Here is a 19946-nt window from a genome sequence, read left to right on the forward strand (position 1 = left end):
CTGGGATAGAGCCCTGCATTGGGCTCTCTGCTCGGCAGGGAGCCTGCTTCTTCCTCTCTCTCTCTGCCTGCCTCTCTGCCTGCTTGTGATCTCTGTCAAATAAATAAAAAATAACAGAATAAAATAAAATACCACTTTTTGCCTTTATCAAACTGGCAAAGATAAGGGATTTGATAACCTGCAATCAAGTAGTATTGTAGTTTTCACGTATTAAAGAAACCAAGTAGGATTACATCTTACTGACACAGAACCCCTAGAATACAGTTTGTTCTATTTATCTGAATTAAAAATGTGTTTACCTTTTGACCTAGCAATTCCGTTTCTAGGAATTTCGAGTATGGTCCCACGTATGCCTAAGTGCATATATATAAGTATAGCCACCGGCATTTTCTGTTCCAATAACAGTAAAACCCCTGAAGATGATAAATGTCTTTCAAATCAATAAAGGACTGAGAAATTATATCACATCGATGCAATGAGCATTACGCAGCCATCAATCTACCCACTTCTTCCTTACATTTATTCATTTCAGCAATCTCTACACCCGAAGTGGGGCTTGAACTCACAACCCCAAGGTCAAGAACCGCACACTCTGCAGATTGAGCCAGCCAGGCACCCCAGATCCATGTATTTTAATAGGTAAAGAAAAACGTCTAGAAAAAAAAATTGTTTGAGGTACAAAAGCAGGATGCAAAGCCATGTGCTGTCATCTGTTAGGAAAAGGGGGACAGATATGTAGACAGACACATCACTCATACATACATATACAAATTCATACACATATACACACATCCATCCATAAAATCCTATTTCTGGGAGGACACACAAAAATGTGTTAGCTGTTTGTCCTTGGGCAAGGAGACCCAGGGTCTGCAGTGGGAGATGATTTCACTCTAAGACTCTGCATTTGCATATTTCTTTGGTCATCTGTATACATCAGTTTTTCAACTGCATAAACAGTTGTTTAAAGAGGCCAGGATCTGATGGAATCGCTTGGAAATATGGGTGCAAGAGAAGAAGCAACGGTGACTGAGGGAGATCTAAGTGCATGAGCTTTGCAGATGAAACTAAAGGGACGAGATCTCCGGCGCGTGGACGTCTCTCCCTTTGGGTCAAACGAGTCACAGATTTTAATTCATTTATTTTGTGTAAAACTCCACTGTGGAGTGTGTACCATTATCGCCACCACCATTTTACAGGTGAAGCAGGTGAAGGCGAAGGGAACGAGCTGGCCCAGCGGGTGGCCGAGCTGAGACGCACAACCAGGTGTCCGGGATGCCAAGCCAAGAGTGTGCGCGTGGGTGTCACACGGACACTGAACCCTTGACCTCTACTGCCCGGCGAGGGCTGGTGCTCCAAAACCTCCCCATGGCTTGCGATGCCTTCAAAAACTGAAACTTCTATTTTAGTAAAAGCAAAAACTCACAAGATGGTGAAATATATATACATAAATATACATACACATATATACATATACATATATATATAAAATATGTGTGTGTGTGTATATACATATATGTACATATGTGTGTGTATATATATATAATGACATTTCTGGCCCAGGATGCTCTCCATCTCTGTGAGTGTGACTCAGAAAATAAGTGGATGACACGAGCACCGACGGACTTCATGACAGCACAGAGGAAGAGTTGTCAGTTTTAAAACGAGATACTGGGAGCTCCACTGAGGTGAACAGCTCTGGAAGGCACAGGAATGGGGCAACCCCAGTCCTCGGAGCCGAAGTTCAGTGCTCCACACGGATCGCCACACCAAGCGGGAGTCAAATCTGAAAACCAGCTTCAGACTCAAAACTTCGTTGCACAACCTCGTACTGCTTGCAGCCATGTCTTCCAGGCTCACCCTTCTAGGGCTTTCCTTTGAAACATGACCCTGTTCTTAAACATTGCATTCCCAATCTGCAAGCTGTCCTAAATACCAAAAGTTCTACAACTTTGGAAGCTCGGTTCCAGTGCATCCTTGAACAGACTTTTCAGGCAATTTGTCTAACAGAAGGTTCTGATTCCCAAGTTTTTCCAGCTATAGGTCCATCAGCAAAATACACGAATATCCGCCAAGCAACTCTACCTAGGTTTTCTCTTTATTTTTCTCCCCACTGTCTGGGTCAGTGTTTCTCTTGCCTCATGTAAGGGGTGGGCTATCCACGGCTACCTGTGGGAAAATCAGCTGTGTTTTCTGTCCCCAAGGACATGATTATCAAATGATTATCAAATATGGCTGTGCCTGCAAAGGCTCAGTGAACTTTTTGAAAAATATATATCACATTCAAATAGTCCTCTTAGAGAACAAAACTGGCAACAGGAAATGTCAACATCATTAATCATATATTAAGCTTCATTATAATTAAAACCTTGAAATAATTAGCTTTGGCTTCTTCCCCAAGTGGTAATTATAGACTATCAGCAAGTATCACACTCTCAAGTGTCTTCCTTTAAACATTAGATGCTAGGGCGCCTGGGTGGCTCAGTGGTTGGGCCGCTGCCTTCGGCTCGGGTCATGATCTCAGGGTCCTGGGATCGAGTCCCGCATCGGGCTCTCTGCTCAGCAGGGAGCCTGCTTCCTCCTCTCTCTCTCTCTCTCCCTGCCCCTATGCCTACTTGTGATTTCTCTCTGTCAAATAAATAAATAAATAAATAATCTTAAAAAAAAAATAAACATTAGATGCTAAAGATAAAAGATTATTTTAAAAATAATCTTTGAGATTTTAGGTATGGGCACATAAATGGCATTTTCAGGGTGCTGGGCAGTCAGTTCTCTCAAGATTCAGGAAATTTGCCTTTTAATTTGACTCAGTGGTGAAACCAAGATGTTATTATGTGCTATTTCACTTGAGAGTAGAGCTCAGAAGAATGAAACTATCTGTATTTAAAAGGTACAACTATCTGTGTTTAAAAGGCTGAGAACTTCTATTTTCCTTCATTTATAAGCATTTATCTTCCATTCCCAATTATTATAAAAAGTTGTTCAGTGCTAGTGGGAGAAAAATTATGTGTCAGATTATTCTATTTATATTTAGCCATTCTCCAGGTTTCTTCTTCTAACTCATTTCCATATGATGTCTTTAGGTATGTAATGTATAAACCTCAACCCTTCCTTTCATAATCCTTAGTTACTTCCCCCAAGAGAATTCCACCATGGAGGGATAATAAATTCATCCAGATAATGCATACTATCTCAATGAACAGTATTACTTCTGTATTTTTTACTTGTGTGAGCCACTAAGATGCAAAAGAGAAAAACAAATGGGATCCCCAGTTCTCAGGGGGTTTTGATCTTGTGGAGGAGTCAATGGAGAGACAGAAGTGCTGGTAACACCAACAGAAGGCCCAAGCCACCATTACAGAAATGAAATGTTCTATGATACCAAAACCATGAGTTTTGGAAAGTGGGCATAAGGAGTGAGAAATCAAAGCAGGTGGGGTACCTTTGCCCGGGTCCCTGGGAGAATGCGTTGCCCTGATCTGAGTAGAAGCTCAACGCAGAAAGGAAGTAGCATGAGATGAGCGCCTCACCAAGACAAAGCAGGTTCCAGGCGCTCTACACTAACACTGTATTGGTAGAAAGAGCTGGGCCAGTGGGTGCACGATGAGAAAAGAAAGAAACCATGGCCCGAGCTAGGGATTTGGGCATCACTTGACAAAAGTTGGGGGTGAAATCACGGGAATGGGTTAGAAAGTGCCAGAGTGGAGAGTGGGAGAAGAGAAAGAAGATTTGAATAACCCAATAATGTACTGCCCGGCTATGGAAACGGGCAGTACAAAGGATATGAGAGATTGAATATACAAATGGGCCAAGGCCAGACCATCTATCTAGAAATTTGGACTCTGACCCACAACCGGCAGCAAACTGACCAAGATGCCAACATCTCACCTACGGCAAGCAGCCAGGGAAGCCAACCTGCTGTTAAGTCAGACCTGCAGAAAGGCAGGCCACTATCTCCAGTCACGGCCCAGGTCACCAAACAATAACTTCCAACATCAAGATGGTAGGACTTGATTAATAATGGGACAGCTTCCCTAATTTTTGCCTCCAACTTACGACCAAGTGGGGAGAGCCAAGCAGGCCTCCCCACCCAATCACACAGGATGCCCTGCGTTGAGTTAGCCCCACCCCGTTTCTCCTTCCCCCTCCACTTCAGGGCACACCTGAAGCCTCCCCCATTCCTGTGCCTGACTCTGAACTTCTGAATGCAAGTGACAGTGGCTGACACTCTTGTGAATCGCAAGCTCCAAACAAACAGCTTTTGCTTTTCTCATTAGTCTTCATTTATTTCCACAGGACTACGTGCAGAGACAGAGAGGTTTGCCTGGAGAGGGTAAGAGGAAACCTCTTCCTGAGGAGAAATGGGAAGCAGGAAGGACGAGTGAAGACACTTGGGGTCTGAGCTGGAAAGATAGCTGACGGAGTCCCACCAGGCGGGCGCCATCTTCCCATGGAATAACCTCTGATCGCAGACTCAGGAGAAGGCAGGCCGGGGCTGCAGGAGAGAGAGAGGAGTGCAGAACTGGAAGTGGACAAGACGGAGCCAACCAGAAATGGGGGACATGCTCACTTCTGTCTAACAGAGTGGGCTATGCAGAGAGCCATCTTCTCTCTTTCTTCAGATCCTGCAAGATTCGGTGAAAAGGGGGCACCTGGTGGCTCAGTCAGTTAAGCATCTGACTCTTGATTTCGGTCCAGGTCATGATCTCAGGGTTGTGAGATCAAGCCCCACATCGGGCTCCCCACTCAGCAGGGGGTCTGCTTGGGGACACTCCCTCTTCCTCTGCCCCTCCCCCTGCTTGCATGCACACTCTCTCTCTCTCCCAAATGAGTAAATAAATCTTTTTTTTAAAAAAAGATTTCATAAGAAATGGATACCAGTGCTATAAAAAGAAGAACACATCAAGAAAATCATAAAGGAACTAGATTCATTTTGTGTTCATATGGACAAACTGGGGAAGGATGTAAAAGAAAATCTTTAGAGCCAGTTCTGCCAGTTTCTTCTACCTTTCACCATCTTTGTTGGGTTGGTACATTGGAAATCTGTTCAAGGGACCAAGTGCTCCAGGTTTTTCAATTCTTTGGTGTTCCTTTTGGATGCAGGTGCAGATTAAAGTTTCTCTTCCTCTTTAGTCAGAAGAATGCTCAAAGACTGAAGTCAAAAACCAAATGGACCTTTCTAAACTTGGGAACAACACCCTAATTAAAAAAAATTTTTTTACTTTATTTTTCCAGTGTTCCAAGATTCATTGTTTATGCACAGTGCTCCATGCAATCCGTGCCCTCCTTAATACCCACCACCAGGCTCACCCACTACCCACCCCCTACCCTCCAAAACCCTCAGTTTGTTTCTCAGAGTCCACAGTCTCTCATGGTTTGTCTCCCCCTCTGATTTCCCCCAACTCCCTTCTCTCCATCTCCCCATGTCCTCCATGTTATTCCTTATGCTCCACAAGTGAAACTATATGATAATTGACTCTCTCTGATTGACTTATTTCACTCAGCATAATCTCCTGCACCCCTGTCCATGTTGATACAAAAGTTGGGTATTGATCATTTCTGATGGAGGCATAATACTCCATAGTATATATGTACCACATCTTCTTTATCCATTCATCTGCTGAAGGGCATCTCAGCTCCTTCCACAGTTTGGCGACTGTGGCCATTGCTGCTATAAACATTGGGGTACAGATGGCCCTTTTTTCACTACATCTGTATCTTTGGGGTAAATACCCAGTCGTGCAATTGCAGGGTCATAAGGAAGCTCTATTTTTAATTTTTTGAGGAATCTCCACACTGTTTTCTAAAGTGGCTGCACCAACTTGCATTCCCACCAACAGTGTAAGAGGGTTCCCCTTTCTCCACATCCTCTCCAACACTTGTTGTTTCCCATCTCAATTTTGGCCATTCTAACTGGACAACACCCTAATTTAAAAACATGGTTGGGTTTGTCACTGTAAAGCATGGTAGATTAAAATTAATGTACATAAAGGGAAAAATGTGTAGCTTAAAAAGGGAATGGAAAATGGATGATAAAGTCTTCCTTACTTTGGAGCAAAATACGGTGAAACTTTAAAGGGGTTGTAATGCATGAACTCATGTAATGCATGAACTCATGACCCTTCACAAAAAGACTAACAGCCAACATTTAATGAGCATTTATGATATAACAGATGCTATTATATGAAAAGCACTTGCATTAACATATTTACACCTTCCAGAAGCCTTTCAAGTAAGACTTGTCTTTATTGTACAGATGAAAAAAAGTGGTACTATAAAATCAAAAAACTTGTCCAAGACTGAGAATCTCCTATGTGGTAAAGCCAGACTCGAACCCTGGTAATTTGTTCTCGTATCTATCATATGAAAAGAGGGAAAGGAGGAGGGACATTACTCACCCATAAAGATAATTTAAAGAATATTTCCTCTGGTGTCATCTTATCTACCACCAACACCCCTGTGGGACAATCTAATGACACCCTAGAGCTTAGATTCTGTTTCTTTTTTTTTAAGATTTTATTTATTTATTTGACAGACAAGAGAACACAAGTAGGCAGAGAGTCAGGCAGAAAGATAGGGGAGGAAGCAGGCTCCCCACTGAGCAGAGAGCCCAACGTGGGGCTCGATCCCAGGACCCTGGGATCATGAGCTGAGCCGAAGGCAGAGCCTTTAACCCACTGAGCCACCCAGGCGCCCCTAGATTCTGTTTCTTAATAGAATTCTTCATGAAAAGGAACCAGAGCTTACTGGAGAGTAGATAATACCATGCCCCAGAGCAAGAAAATTCTAAACAGGGCCAGAACAGCTTTTTGGTGCCAGAAAGCAAGGCTGCTCTCAGAGATGTCTGGAATAGTGTCAAAAAAATAAAAAGACAGCTCCCCCTGGTCAAGTAGTGACAATTTGGGCATTAAAAGGGAAAACAATGAGTAAAGTCCATTGGGGCAAGTTGAGTCTCCAAAGATAGCTCTAAGGTCATGATACTCAAAGAGAAAGGACAAAACATTAGGAGGTGATTGTCATGGCACAGTGGTCTCTCAATGCTGTTTTCTAGAAATATTACCTATCAATAGACTAAATTATGGGTGCCCTACATGGGAGCTGCAACTCGGTCATTAATATAGATATATCTATAGATGTTGTTTATTATTTTATCTTTTAAAGATTTATTTATTATTTATTATTAAATTGGATTTATTATTTATTATTAAAGATTTTATTGATTTATTTGACACAAAGAGAGCTCAAGCAGGAGGAGCTGCAGGCAGAGGGAGAGGGAGAAGCAGACTCCCCACTGAGCAGGGAGCCCAATGCAGGACTCGATGCCAGGATCCTGAGATTATGATCTGAGCCAAACGCAGAGGCTTAACCACCTGAGCCAGGCATCCCTAGATGTTGTTTAATATTTTAAATATTAAGAGATTATGATCTGAGCCAAACGCAGAGGCTTAACCACCTGAGCCAGGCATCCCTAGATGTTGTTTAATATTTTAAATAAGAAAATAATGGATTAGAAGAAGAAATCCATAAAACCAACTATATGAAAATTATAGAGGAGTCAGATTTTTTTTTTTCCTTGAGAGAGAGAGAGTGTGAGCATGCGCAGGGGAGGGGTGGAGGGGGAGGGAAAGAGAGAATCCCAAGCAGGATCAAAAGCCCAGCAAGGAGCCTGATGCAGGGCTCGATCTCATGACCCTAAGAGCGTGACCTGCGCTGATATCAAGAGTTGGACACTTAGCTGACTGACCAACCCACCCAGGAACCCCTAGAAGACAGCTTTTAATAGAGGAATCTAAAAATTAGAAAGCAGATGTGAAGGGTACATATTGAGGGGTGGGAAATTACCAAGTGCGTCTGGCTCTCGCTGTACTTCCTACAGTGGTTGAGGCCCCTCTCTACTTGGGAACCACTACGGTAATTCATACATTGCTTACCCAGGCTTAAATCTTTCCTGGATCCCATTCCGTGCAGACTCAAGTCTCTCCACTTCAGAATGAAAGAAATTCCCTGGGCTCAGGACAGTGGGCATCATGTTCAGAGCCATTGTTGGTATATTCCCTCCAGCTTTGGGCCAAGTAGGCATAATGAGCTACAAGGGATATGCAGACTCGTGGACAAGAGTGAGCCCTACCAGGACAGGAGCCACACAGACATGGGGTTGATTCAAGAGGACGGGGGCAAGCCTGAGGAGGTCCAGGAGCAGCGACTGTCATAACTGCTGTGACAGGTCAGGTGGCAAGTGTCTGTGGACAGATCAGAAGCTGTTGCTGACCTGCCCCCAATTTTATATTTCTGTAGCTTGTTTAATGATCATTTGCAGAAATTGGCTGCCATATTGTTTATAGCTATTGGGCCTGAGGTGCAGGAGGATGAGGGCAGGGACTGGTTCTTTGGGCATTTATCAGAGAGGGGTGGTCTTCCAGTAAGTGTGTAATGGTGTTCTCTGACCTACAGTAAGGGATGAGAGATGAGAGATACGAATTACAAAGTGGAGGCCTTGCCTCTCACCTGAGAGGCCGGCCAGTTCATAAGTGAGCAGGTGTTCCACAAGTGATGTCCCCAGGATGGAAGTGCCAGCATCCCCACTAGTCCCTGGGGATGCGATGTGTGCGAAACCACACCGTGCCCCAACCTCTTCACATCGTGGTGTGAAATGATGACTGGAGGCACCCGTGAATCACCAAACAGCCAAGCCACAGGACGGATGCGATCTCCAGCGCACGCGAAGCCACACTTGACTACACGGTGATGCCCTGGAGCTCACGGAGGCACAGTTTTCCAGCCGAAACTAGCAAATTTGTCCTTCACCCCTTCTGTAAGTCAAGTGACATGTGACATGGAGGTCGATATTTACGGAGACTGAATCAGCACATTAAACACATGGGAAAGTGATGGAAACTACTCTGAAATCCGGTACAAGAAGGCAAAGAAATAGGTCAAAGTCACTAACTGAGGTCAAAGATCTGGTCTCCTGGTGTAATAAGGTCAGTTAAAAGGCACTTGGGAAGATGAGAGCAGTTGTTTATTCACAGATTCATGTGGGAAATTATGACCATCGAGAGCATCACTACCCTACCACTGGTACAGTATTTTAGCAGCCAAATAACAAAAAGGGGAAAATAAAACATGATGCCAGGAAAAATATAAATAAATTTAATATAAATATAATACAAATATCAAATAAATAAATAAATTCACAGGGGGATACTTTTTTTTTTTTCCAGAAAGACATAAAAGTTTGGGAAACACTGAGTGGGCGCTAGGATTCCGAGTAGTAACCCAGCAGAGGCTAGAAAGGCATCTCAGCTAGTTAGTAGAGTTAAGATGAATTAAAGTGATGCACACATGACCTTGAGCAATGTGGGGGCTAGGGGTAACGGGCTGTACAGTCAAAGTTCCCCAATACCACTTTTAACCCTCACTCCCCCAAAACTTAACTACTCGGCGGCTGAGGAGCAGAAGCCTTGCTGAAAACGTCAACAGTCGAGGAACACATATTCTGTATGTTCCGCGTAATATTCACAGTATCCTTACAATAAAGGCAGCCAGAGAAAAGAAAATGTTATTAAGAAAGTCATCCGGAGGAGAAAATGCATTTACAGGACTGTACCGTATTTATCGAAAAAAAGGCGCACATCCGTGGACCTGCGCTGGTCAAACCTGGTCCTTCCAGAGGTGGATTTAGGAAAGGCTGATGCACCCACCTCTCCACTGCTCCCCTCCCCCAGCCAGTGAATGAGATTTCGGGGAGGGGCTGTCAAAACAGGGAGAAGGGAAGGCCCTGACACTCTCAGCTTTCCGGAGTGAGGAGAGCAGCAGGCACAGAGGGATTCAATTCCGAAGCAGCAAGATCTCAGCAAAGGTTGCAGGGAGCGGGCAGCGCTCTTCCGGATAACGATGCCAGAAGGAGAAAAGCATAAAGAGGAAACTCTTGTGGGGAAGTAAATGGTACTTGGAAGGTAAGCATCCTGTGATCCCGTTAGTGCTGCTCTGGGCTACAGTCTGGGGAGCTCAGCGCCAGGATGAGGAGGAGGTCAGGAGAGGCAGAGGGGGGCTTTCGTGCAGAGGGGCTAAGTTGAGACTGGCTTGCTGCTGGAAGCTTCTGCAGGAGGCAGCACCACCCAGTCTGCGTTAGCACCAGGATACTCAGTGGGTGCGTCTCTCACCAGGGGCACCCCCAGGGGCTGGCTGGGGGGACCCAGGACTAAAGCACAGTGCAACTCCCTCTCCTCTTCAGGTTGTTAAGGGACTGGAGCCCTGAGGACAAGGACAGGCGGACTCAGGAGTCAACCAGCCTCAGCATCAGTGTGGTTGAGGCAAGAGCTCCAAGGAGGCCAGTGAAGGCTTTAGGATCCTGCAGCCAGCCTCGTGGACCTCGTGCACACTGGCCTCTAGCGACCTCTAACACACCGGCTCCTGCAGATGGAGAGGAAGAAAATGAAAACAAAAGCGGCTGCTGTAGGAAGAGGTTCGGGAAGCTGGGAGATTAGATATGCACATGGACCGTGGCCAGACTGTCCATAAAAACTAGCCTCTGCCCCAGCAGCTGTGGCCGCCTGACCCAGACACCAGCCTCCCATCCACAATAACCAGCCCAGGAAGCCAGCCCGTGGTAAGGCAGGCTATTTCCAGTGACACCCAAGCTGCCACACAATAACTTCTGTAACCCTGTCACCTTGTGCCCCAAATGGCCATGACTTGATTAAGAACTACCAGCTTCCCCAATTTTTGATCCACTTCCAACTCGGGACCAAGGAGAGAAAGCCAAACACGCACCCCTTAATCAAGGAGAGAGAATACCTCGGTTCCAGAAGCTGGCCGCCTCCAGCTCCCCCCCCCCGCCCCGGCCATAGCCCCCTTCGGGACACACCTGAAGGTTCCCCCTTTCCTACTAGAAAGCTCTCCGGGGCCTCTGCCTGTGGTGGGGCTTCCCCACCTGCCTGCTTTGCCAGAGCCAGCCCCGAACGAACAGTTTCTGTTCCGTCCTTGTCTTCATCCCCTTCCCCAGAGCCCAAGAGCACAGCCAGGAGAAAGCAGATTCGGGATAAGTGAGGACACAGGAGGAACGGGAAGTTGGTTGTGAAGGGAGAAGGGGGGTTCAGACACTCTGGAAGGGACGGGGAGCGGGTCTGTCATGCCCCATCGCTTGTTATGAGTTTCCTGCCGCATTCTTATGGGGTGTGCAACTTACCAATAAAGCCCCATGAGACACATTTCTTTCCATCTTCCACTTTCAAGAGAAACAAAACTAAAACAGCTTTTATGACCCACTGGGGGGAGTGGAGGCCAAGGCCAACCAAGGTCCCTCTTTCCCATGCCAGACGACGCCCCCCAGAGTTCTCTGCCGCTGCCCCTGTGCGCCGTTGCCTCAACTGTCTCCTCACTGACCGTCCTGTGGCTTGTCCTGTGTGCCGCCCTGCTCTGCAGACAGGCACGGGATGAAATAATGACATGAATACCTTGTCCCTATTTACAGAGTCAGTAAGCGGTATCGTGCAGATCTGAATCCAGATCTTTCCGCATCCGGGTTACTTGGAAACACGAGAGTGAAATGGACATGAAATGACTGACTTGAGGCAGTCGGAACAGTCGGGCCGGCGCTGGGAAGTACCCGTGTAGCAGGAGGGCAAGAAGGGTACTGACAGTCCGGGGCTGTCAGCCAGGGACAAGACAAGGTGGGAAAGAGTCCTGGAATTAGCAGGTGATGTCACCTAAAATACGATGTGAGTGGACAATGGAGGAAAGTTCCATCAAATTAAAATAGGCACTACTGTGAGCAGAGGGTGGGGCAGTGGCTACCAGACTGGAGACTTGGGCTGGACGGGGCCTAAGGCATGGCCATCACCCAGCACCGTCCTGTGCGCTGGAAAGAAGAGACAAAGCGAAAGCTCTTCGCGATGGGGTCAGGGGTGGTAGACCAACGGACAGTTCCTATGGCGTGGCTGACAACGCAAGAGGACACACACAGGGCAGAGGAGGAGGGGCCGCGGGAGAGAGAAAGACTGGAGGGGCTGCAGGTTCTAGAAAACATGGCTGCATGGAGCAGTAACCAGTAACCAGATACCAGTAACCAGTAACCGGTAACCAGACAGTGACTCCCAACACTACAGGGGAAAGGCAGCCACTACAGGGGAATGGTGGGTAATGGGAAGAACCCGTTCCGGATCAAGGGAGAAGCACTGTTGAGTCACTGGGATTCAATGACTGATCAAGATGGAGAAAGGAGACGCAGATTCCAGCTGTATGAGCTGAAAGTAAACATTGGATTAAATTATAGCTTCTCGCAAGTGAAAAGAGGAATAGTTAGTTCTAAGTCTCCCTCTTTTTTTTAAAAAAAAAAAAAGATTTTTTTATTTATTTGAGAGAGAGACAATGAGAGAGAGCATGAGCGAGGAGAAGGTCAGAGGGAGAAGCAGACTCCCCATGGAGCTGGGAGCCTGATGCGGGACTCGATCCCAGGACTCTGGGATCATGACCTGAGCCGAAGGCAGTCGTCCAACCAAATGAGCCACCCAGGCGTCCCAGTCTCCCTCTTTTTTGTTGTTGAAACTTTCGGATACCTGCTAATGTGAGCTAAAAGGTCCTGTGGATTTCGTCTTACAGAAGTTGTTACAGTTTGACTTTGCAAAGTTGCTTTCTAGGGGCTGGGATTTGCCACATCAAGTACTCAGCGGACCTCGTCTCGGATGAGGTGAGAAGGGGCCGAGCCAATCCACGGAAGAAGGTGAGTCACCGGTGCCCTGTCCACAGATGTTTCCATCTGTCGTGTCTAGGGTTCTCAGAAAGTACTGACGCAGGAGTGTCCAGGACGAAGCCGGTGGCAATCTGCCATTGTTCTATCGCCTTCCTGATCATCCCAACACAGTAATTCGGTCTGGGAAGTAAATATACGTAAGGACCCCTTTCAAACCTGTTAGAAGAAATCTAAGACATGTGCTAATTTCTCTCTCGTATCCTTCGTTCTGTGTCTAACACTGTTGTCCGGCGAGTAGCCTATACGTCCATGGCCTTTTCCAGACCTTTTCTGGTGCCCCAGACTCAGCCCCCACAGCAAAAAGTCTCCAAGATAAAAACCTGCATACACATTACCACGTTACTGTTGATCTGAAGCTGGAAAAGAGGGGCACTTAGGCTAAACCTTGCCACAGGGAGAAACTACAAGAAAATGCACTGTAAGCTCTAACTCGTAAGAACTCTGGTGGTTGTGTGTCCGGACTTCAGCTCTGCAGGAACATCTATTAAAAACAGGCTTCTTATCTATCTGCCCCCTGCCCTGGTGCTTGCCTACCCTTCCCATGACCTGAAAAAATGAAAAATTTTTTTAAAAAAATGTAGTTCATGGAAGAGATAAGGAGATTTATGGGGATAAAACCATGTCGCAGTGACTTAGCCAGTTAGGAATATCCCCAAGGAAATGTTATTTAAGGTAAAGGAAGAGACATAATATGTAAATACAATGTAATCCATTTCTAGATTAATAAACCTATGTGCAACATTGAGACAGAGGATGTGCGTGGCTTCTCATAAACATCCTGACTTATTTCATCACGAGTCTGGAGTTAGAATTTTTCATGAGATGTGTGCTTTTCTAATATCTACTTGATGTGAGAACTCTGTCCATCTGGGGCACTCGTTTTTGCCAGGCTCATCATGGAACGAACCAAAACCTCCTCCACAGAAAGAGGTCTCCAGAAATGTCAACTGTACAAAATTTCACCCTGTCCACCAGCGCTCTGTACAGGATATGCCCAAGTTGCAAAGAACTCACTGAATGAAACCGTTACTCGTGTTTAGTCCCCTGGTCTAAAAAGCAAGAGGCACACCCGTGTACTTAGGATACGTTTCTCTCTACTGTCCAGCGCTCTCTTTGCTTTTCTGCCCGCCCCCTAAAAGAGAAGTTTTGTTTGTTACCTCTTACCGACATTTATTTTGACAATTTTTTTCTGAGAGCCCATCCTCGTCCTCTCCCATGATGTCCACGGCAGAAAATATCAACGCCACGAGAATGGCGAAGCAGCACACCAGGGCGAAGATCACGATACACTTCTGCTGGGACTGTCAAGAAAAAGAAGGAAAAGAGAAGTGAGAAGCAGCTTTCATTCTGGAAACTTGGGATTGGATCGATTTTCAAAACCTCTGGGAAAGGGTCACTTGCATTGCTGCCAGCGAAGGCTGCCCGCAGAGGGAAATCTTGATGCTCATTCCTCGACACAGCCTTCAACCCCCCACTCGGTAGGTCAGAACCTGCCAAATAATCCAAGTGCCGTGTCAAGACTTCTGAACTGGTTCGCTTTCCCTCTTTCTCATCAAAAGCAGTCCGGGAGATCTGGAGATCTTCTACAAGATCTTCTACCAAGTGCAGTCTGAGGTCCATGAGTGCAAATTAAAAATGAAAAGTGGCACAATAATGATTCTTTGTCCCCTGTTATTGTCACCACCTTTCATACCCTATGCAAAGTCTGTGCCCTTAAACTCTGCAGCCTCTAGCTTCTCCCACCTTGTCTTGCTCTACGGTCTTTTGTATGATGGCTTCAGGAGAGAGGATCCTGGCAGGTGAGGATGTGTTCCCAACTTGGATCAGAAATTAGATCCATCAGATGCTGGCATCTTGGGTCATGAAACTGACATGGCTCATTTTGAAACACTGAACACAGTCATAACCAACATTCACACTTTTGATAACGATTTTCACTTAGAAACAGAAGCTGAGGGCACTTGGGTGGCTCCGTGCATTAAGCCTCTGCCTTCAAGCTCAGGTCATGATCCCAGGTCCTGGGATTGAGCCCCACATCAGGCTCTCTGCTCAGTGGGGAGCCTGCTCCCCCCATCCTGACTCTCTGCCTACTTGTGATCTCTCTCTCTGTGTCCAATAAATAAATAAAATCTTAAAAAAAAAAAATCTACATGGCTCAAAGAAGAGAAAGAACAAACTTCAACCTTACTGTTAATTTTTCAAAGTGTTGCCGAAGCTTTTGGGGATTAGTTGCAGGAGGCGAAAGGGTGACCACTGGTCAGACAGCCAGGAGAAATTCCCTAAGTGATGAGACACACACGTGTGTACACACGTATGCCCATGCTCACGCGCACACACGCACACATACACTAGCTTTGTTGAAACCAGCTGGCTTTGCTTCTCCCGCCACTCCACTGCCCTTTATCCCTGCAGCAGCATGATCTCCAAAGAATGGAGGAACCTCCCCAAGCTCAGGGTCCAGTTTGTCCAGGGACAGGCTCGGATGACAGATTCTAGAGAAAGAATGAAGACACCCTGTGACCAGACGCTGTCTGCTCAGATGCGTGGCTCCTTCTGAAGGCTTTGTCTTCTGACTTCCCTCCGCGGTCCCCTCCCAAGAGAAGCTTGCTCTGAGTCCCTTCCTGACCTCACTGCCTGCTTCGCTTACTTCACACCTGGGGAGGAAGTGGGGGGAAGCCCAAGCGAGACACAACCGCTGTTCGTTTCCCCGAGGCCCCCGGGATCTTTAAGACATGCACACGTTTTACTCTTCTCATCCCGAGCAACCAGCACAGGCCCAACAGAGAGAAGTGCCCAAGAAATAATGACCGTGTAAATAAAGCGAATGAATGAAAGGAACATCCCGAGGGCACACTTCTGAACAGGCAGGGTGACAGGAAAGTTCTTGGAGAATCAGATGCGGCCTTCCAGAGCATTCTCTTGCCTCCGCCATTTCCGTGACTGTGAATCCTGAGGCCTCTCCTTGTTCCTGCTCTACCTGAGCCCCAGGAGAACCCAGAGCTGTATTTACCGACTCCACCCAACTCCACAGAATAGTCTGTGCATTCTTCCTGCCCCTTTATTTTCCATCATCCTCATTTAATTTTATTTTTCAGAAACAGCATAGCGAACTGGTTGAGGGCATAGACTTTGGGGGCCAGACCACTTGGATTCCTCCCCTAACTATGCCCTCGGGCAAGTTATTTAGTCTTTGTGCTTCAGATCCCTTGTCTTTCAGATGGAGAGGACAATCATGAAATAATAATAGTGACAGCCTCAGAGGGTTATGGCTGATGGTTAAGTTACATGAGATACTGTATGTGAAGTTCTTAGAACAGTATCTGAACAGACAGTACGGGATGGGTGTTTGCTGTTGTAGTATATGTGCCCTCTGGAAGCTGTCTCAAATATTCGGGAGAAACAAAGTAAAGATATGAAAAAATAAAAAACATACAGGGACTTCAGGGTGGCTCAGTGGGTTAAGCATCTGACTCCTGATTTCGGCTCAGGTCCTGATCTCAGTGTTGTGAGATGGAGACACAAGTTGGACTCTGCGCTGGGCGTAGGGTCTGCTTGAGAGTCTCCCTGCTTCTCTCCCAATCTCTCTCTGCCCCTCCCCCACCTCTCTTTCTCCTGCTCTTAAAAAAAAAAAAAGAATAAAAGAAAAACAGACAACAAAAACTATACATGTAAGAAAGAAGCAGAGTGATAGAGAGACATAGGCAGAGAAGGAGAGGGAGAGATAAGAAAGAGAGAAGGGAAATGTGAGACCAACATTGTCTAGCATAAAAGTTTTTTAAGATTTTATTTATTTAGAGAGAGAGAGAGTTGGGGGAGGGGCGGAGAGACAGAGAACATCCCAAGCAGACTCAGCACTGAGCATGGAGCCCAGCACAGGGCTCGATCACAGGACCCTGAGACCATGACCCAAGCAGAAATCAAGAATCAGATGCTCGATCACCTGAGCCATCCAGGTGCCCCTGAAATCCTGCTTAATACATGTTGATCTTCAAACATACCTCTTTTAGTTCCTTTTTTTTTTTAAGAGTTATTTATTTATTTGAGAGAAAGAGAGTACACAAGCAGGGGTGGGGGGTGAAGCAGGAGAGGGAGAGAGAATCTGGAGCAGACTCCCCGCTGAGCACAGAGCCCAACAAGGGGCTCCATCCCAGGACCCTGAGATCATGACCTGAGCTGAAATCAAGATGAGATGCTCAACTGACCAAACCACCCAGGCGCCCTTCCCTTAGTTCCAATAAAGGGAGCGTGATAAATACATCCAGTGTGGGGGCTCGGAAGGAAATTATTTTAAATATTTTTAAAATTTTGAATGGGTTTCCTTTTGCCCTTTACTTTTTGTTTATTTTACTAATATTCATTGCTTATATAATCAGAAACTGTTTGCTATTAACTATTTAAAAAAAAATACATAATACAAAAACAGGAAATAAATCACTCCTAGTCACACGCAGACCAAACCGCCATTAGCATTTTGTTCTCGTTCTTTCCCATGTACTGTGTCTACAGATCTAACAATCTAAAGATGTTGGTGTCATGCTATATATAATTTAGCATTCCCCTTTTTGCACTTGATGATGCTTTAAGGTCATTAAATATTCTTCTAAAGCAGAGTTTCACATTGTTGCATCACATTCCATTGTGTGGCTATGTCGCCGTCTCCTTTAGTCCAAGAACTTTTTTTAAAAAGCCACTCGTTTAACAACACCAAAAATAATTAAACATTTTTATCATTTTACCTTATGTCCCTATATGTTATAAACAGAAATGAACAAAAAGCTTTTAGAGAGGTTTAAAACAATGCAATCGTAACACATTAATCTAGTCCAGAAGAGACTTTAACCTAGGATGATATAATTAAACATTATCTCAGAAAGAATCCTGAAGAGAGCAGCATAAAGATATCATGTCAGGTACATTAGTGGGTACTTAATGAATAAATCCTAATGAATACTAAATACTTCATCCACAACAATATTGATCTGTTTCCCTTTCTTCTGAATTTTACAATGAAACAGTCAGTAAGAGCTCTAGTTAATTTGTGTGCTACTGGAAGTACTTTGATGTAGTAACCCTCACAAATTTCTATTAACGTCTATTCATTTAATTCTATATTATCTTAGTCTATTAATATGAACTGACCTAGTTATTTTCATTTTAATTCATCAAAGAAGAGAAATGCAGACTCTGATATTCATTTTTAAATGTCTCCTTGAAAGAATGTACTAGAAAATTACAAGGTCAGACCACTACTTTCCTTTCTTTTCCACCTCATCAAAAATGAACGATTCTGTGCAAAGGACAGTCTAAGAGCCTCACAAATGAGACCAGATTCCAGGTTACCAAGACACTTATTCATTTTCAAATCCTTAACAGATCATTTCAGATCATTCAGGAATCAATTTGAAACATACTCTTCTGTTTTTATTGAATAGAATCAAACTATGGAAAGTTTTAAGGAGAACCCATTAACATGATTACAACCTCAATTCCACTAATGAGCTCAACCATTAAAAGAAAACAAAACTTGGAATGCTATTATCCAGGATCAGTCGGTACTTTTCTTTTCTTTTCTTTTTTTAAAGATTTTATTTATTTATTTGTCAGAGAGAGAGGAGCAAGAGTGAGCACAGGCAGACAGAGTGGCAGGCAGAGGCAGAAGGAGAAGCAGGCTCCCTTCCAAGCAAGGAGCCCGATGTGGGACCCAATCCCAGGATGCTGGGATCATGACCTGAGCTGAAGGCAGCTGCTTAAACAACTGAGCCACCCAGGTGTCCCCAGTCTGTACTTTTCATAGGAGTGTGTACTCAAAGAGTTTTGAAAAGAATTGCTTGGTTGGTCAAGAAATAAATCCCATTATGCTAATGCCAAAAAATAGTTAAATAACATATCCTTATCAAATAAATTTCACCTTAATACAGAAAAAGAGGTATATGACCTCTAAATGGTAAAGAGTATTAAATTTGAAACTTGGAAGTACTATCTATTCCAACCTGAGCTTTTATACCATTTGATATACTCTTAAAAGGAATTTACACCTATGTGCCTAGCGGTAAAATATACATTTGCAAAGATTAACCATAAATTAAAATTATTCATATTATTTTTCATTTATTTACCATGAAAATATTTTTTAACAAAATCAAGGCAAAGTCTTAAAAATAACCATTTTTGTGTGTGCAGCTTTTTTTGTTAAGATTTATTTATTTGACAAAGAGAGATCACAAATAGGCGGAGAGGCAGGCAGAGAAGGGGAAGTAGGCTCCCTGCTGAGCAGAGAGCCTGATGTGGGGCTCCATCACAGGACCCTGAGATCATGACCCGAGATGAAGGCAGAGGCTTAACCCACTGAGCCACCCAAGCGCCCCTGTGTGCAGCTTTTAATACCTATAGAGCTGGAAGTTCTAGTACGGTTATTCTCCATGTGAAAGACATCAAAATTAGGACTCAAAGACATTGGGTTACTGTCCAATGTGACCCAAACAGTTGGAGACAGGCCAGGGATTTAACTTAGGTCTCTGAAACTGAAATCTCTAGACCTAGTCTATAGATCCAAACTTTTTCCTTTTCTGGTTTTCTTTTCTTGACTTCATTTTCTACTTAATTTTTGCTATGATTATTTTATTAGTTTTATTATTAGTTTTTAGTTAACCAATACCTACCTGGCCCATTACTGAGGAAATGAATATTGAACATTCGGCTCTAACCTGTGGAGACAGGGCATTCTTGGGCCTTTAGAACTTTCTTATGATTCTAAATGCGTTCCTAGCTTGAATTCCTAGACATGTTCCCAGAAAAAAAGTAGGCCACCCAGAAGATTCATAGGAATCTTAGCTGATAGTTCATCAATCTCCAGAATAATGACCACATTCTGGATCCTCGTAGAAAATCTAGACTATAAATAACTTAAGAGCTTTGCTTAGAAAATCCTTTTACAAGAATTATTTCTTCACTTTCCACATTTATTTTGATGTTCTATTTTCAAAATATTCTTATATTTTGAATTCTATTTTAGAATTTTTCTCTTCTTGTTCTGTACCCTCTCCCTGAAAGACGCTAATTGATTCCCAAATCTTCACCGGCTCTATATACTGATAACTCCCAAGAGTATATCACCAGCTTAGAGGACTTGCTGGGCATCAGATCCATACTGAATGAGTTTCTCTGGAAGAGTTTACCAATCTAAGTCTACCAGTCT

The 19946-nt window shown here is 44.6% G+C and overlaps 1 protein-coding gene across 4 annotated transcripts in view; it reads right to left on the reverse strand.

Moving 5' to 3' along the window:
* The window catches only part of PLD5 (phospholipase D family member 5), a 394942-nt gene that overhangs the window by 234956 nt on the left and 140040 nt on the right, over positions 1–19946 (reverse strand). For 3 of the 4 annotated variants that reach the window (XM_059412505.1, XM_059412504.1, XM_059412506.1), the window contains exon 2: positions 13916–14052. In XM_059412505.1, coding sequence (XP_059268488.1) covers positions 13916–14052 — 137 coding nt within the window. Of the gene's footprint in view, positions 1–13908; positions 14053–19946 lie in introns of all 4 variants that reach the window. The other variant, XM_059412507.1, reaches the window with a different exon arrangement.

This window comes from Mustela nigripes, chromosome 10 (assembly GCF_022355385.1).
Source record: "Mustela nigripes isolate SB6536 chromosome 10, MUSNIG.SB6536, whole genome shotgun sequence".
NCBI classification, from domain to species: Eukaryota; Metazoa; Chordata; class Mammalia; order Carnivora; family Mustelidae; genus Mustela; species Mustela nigripes.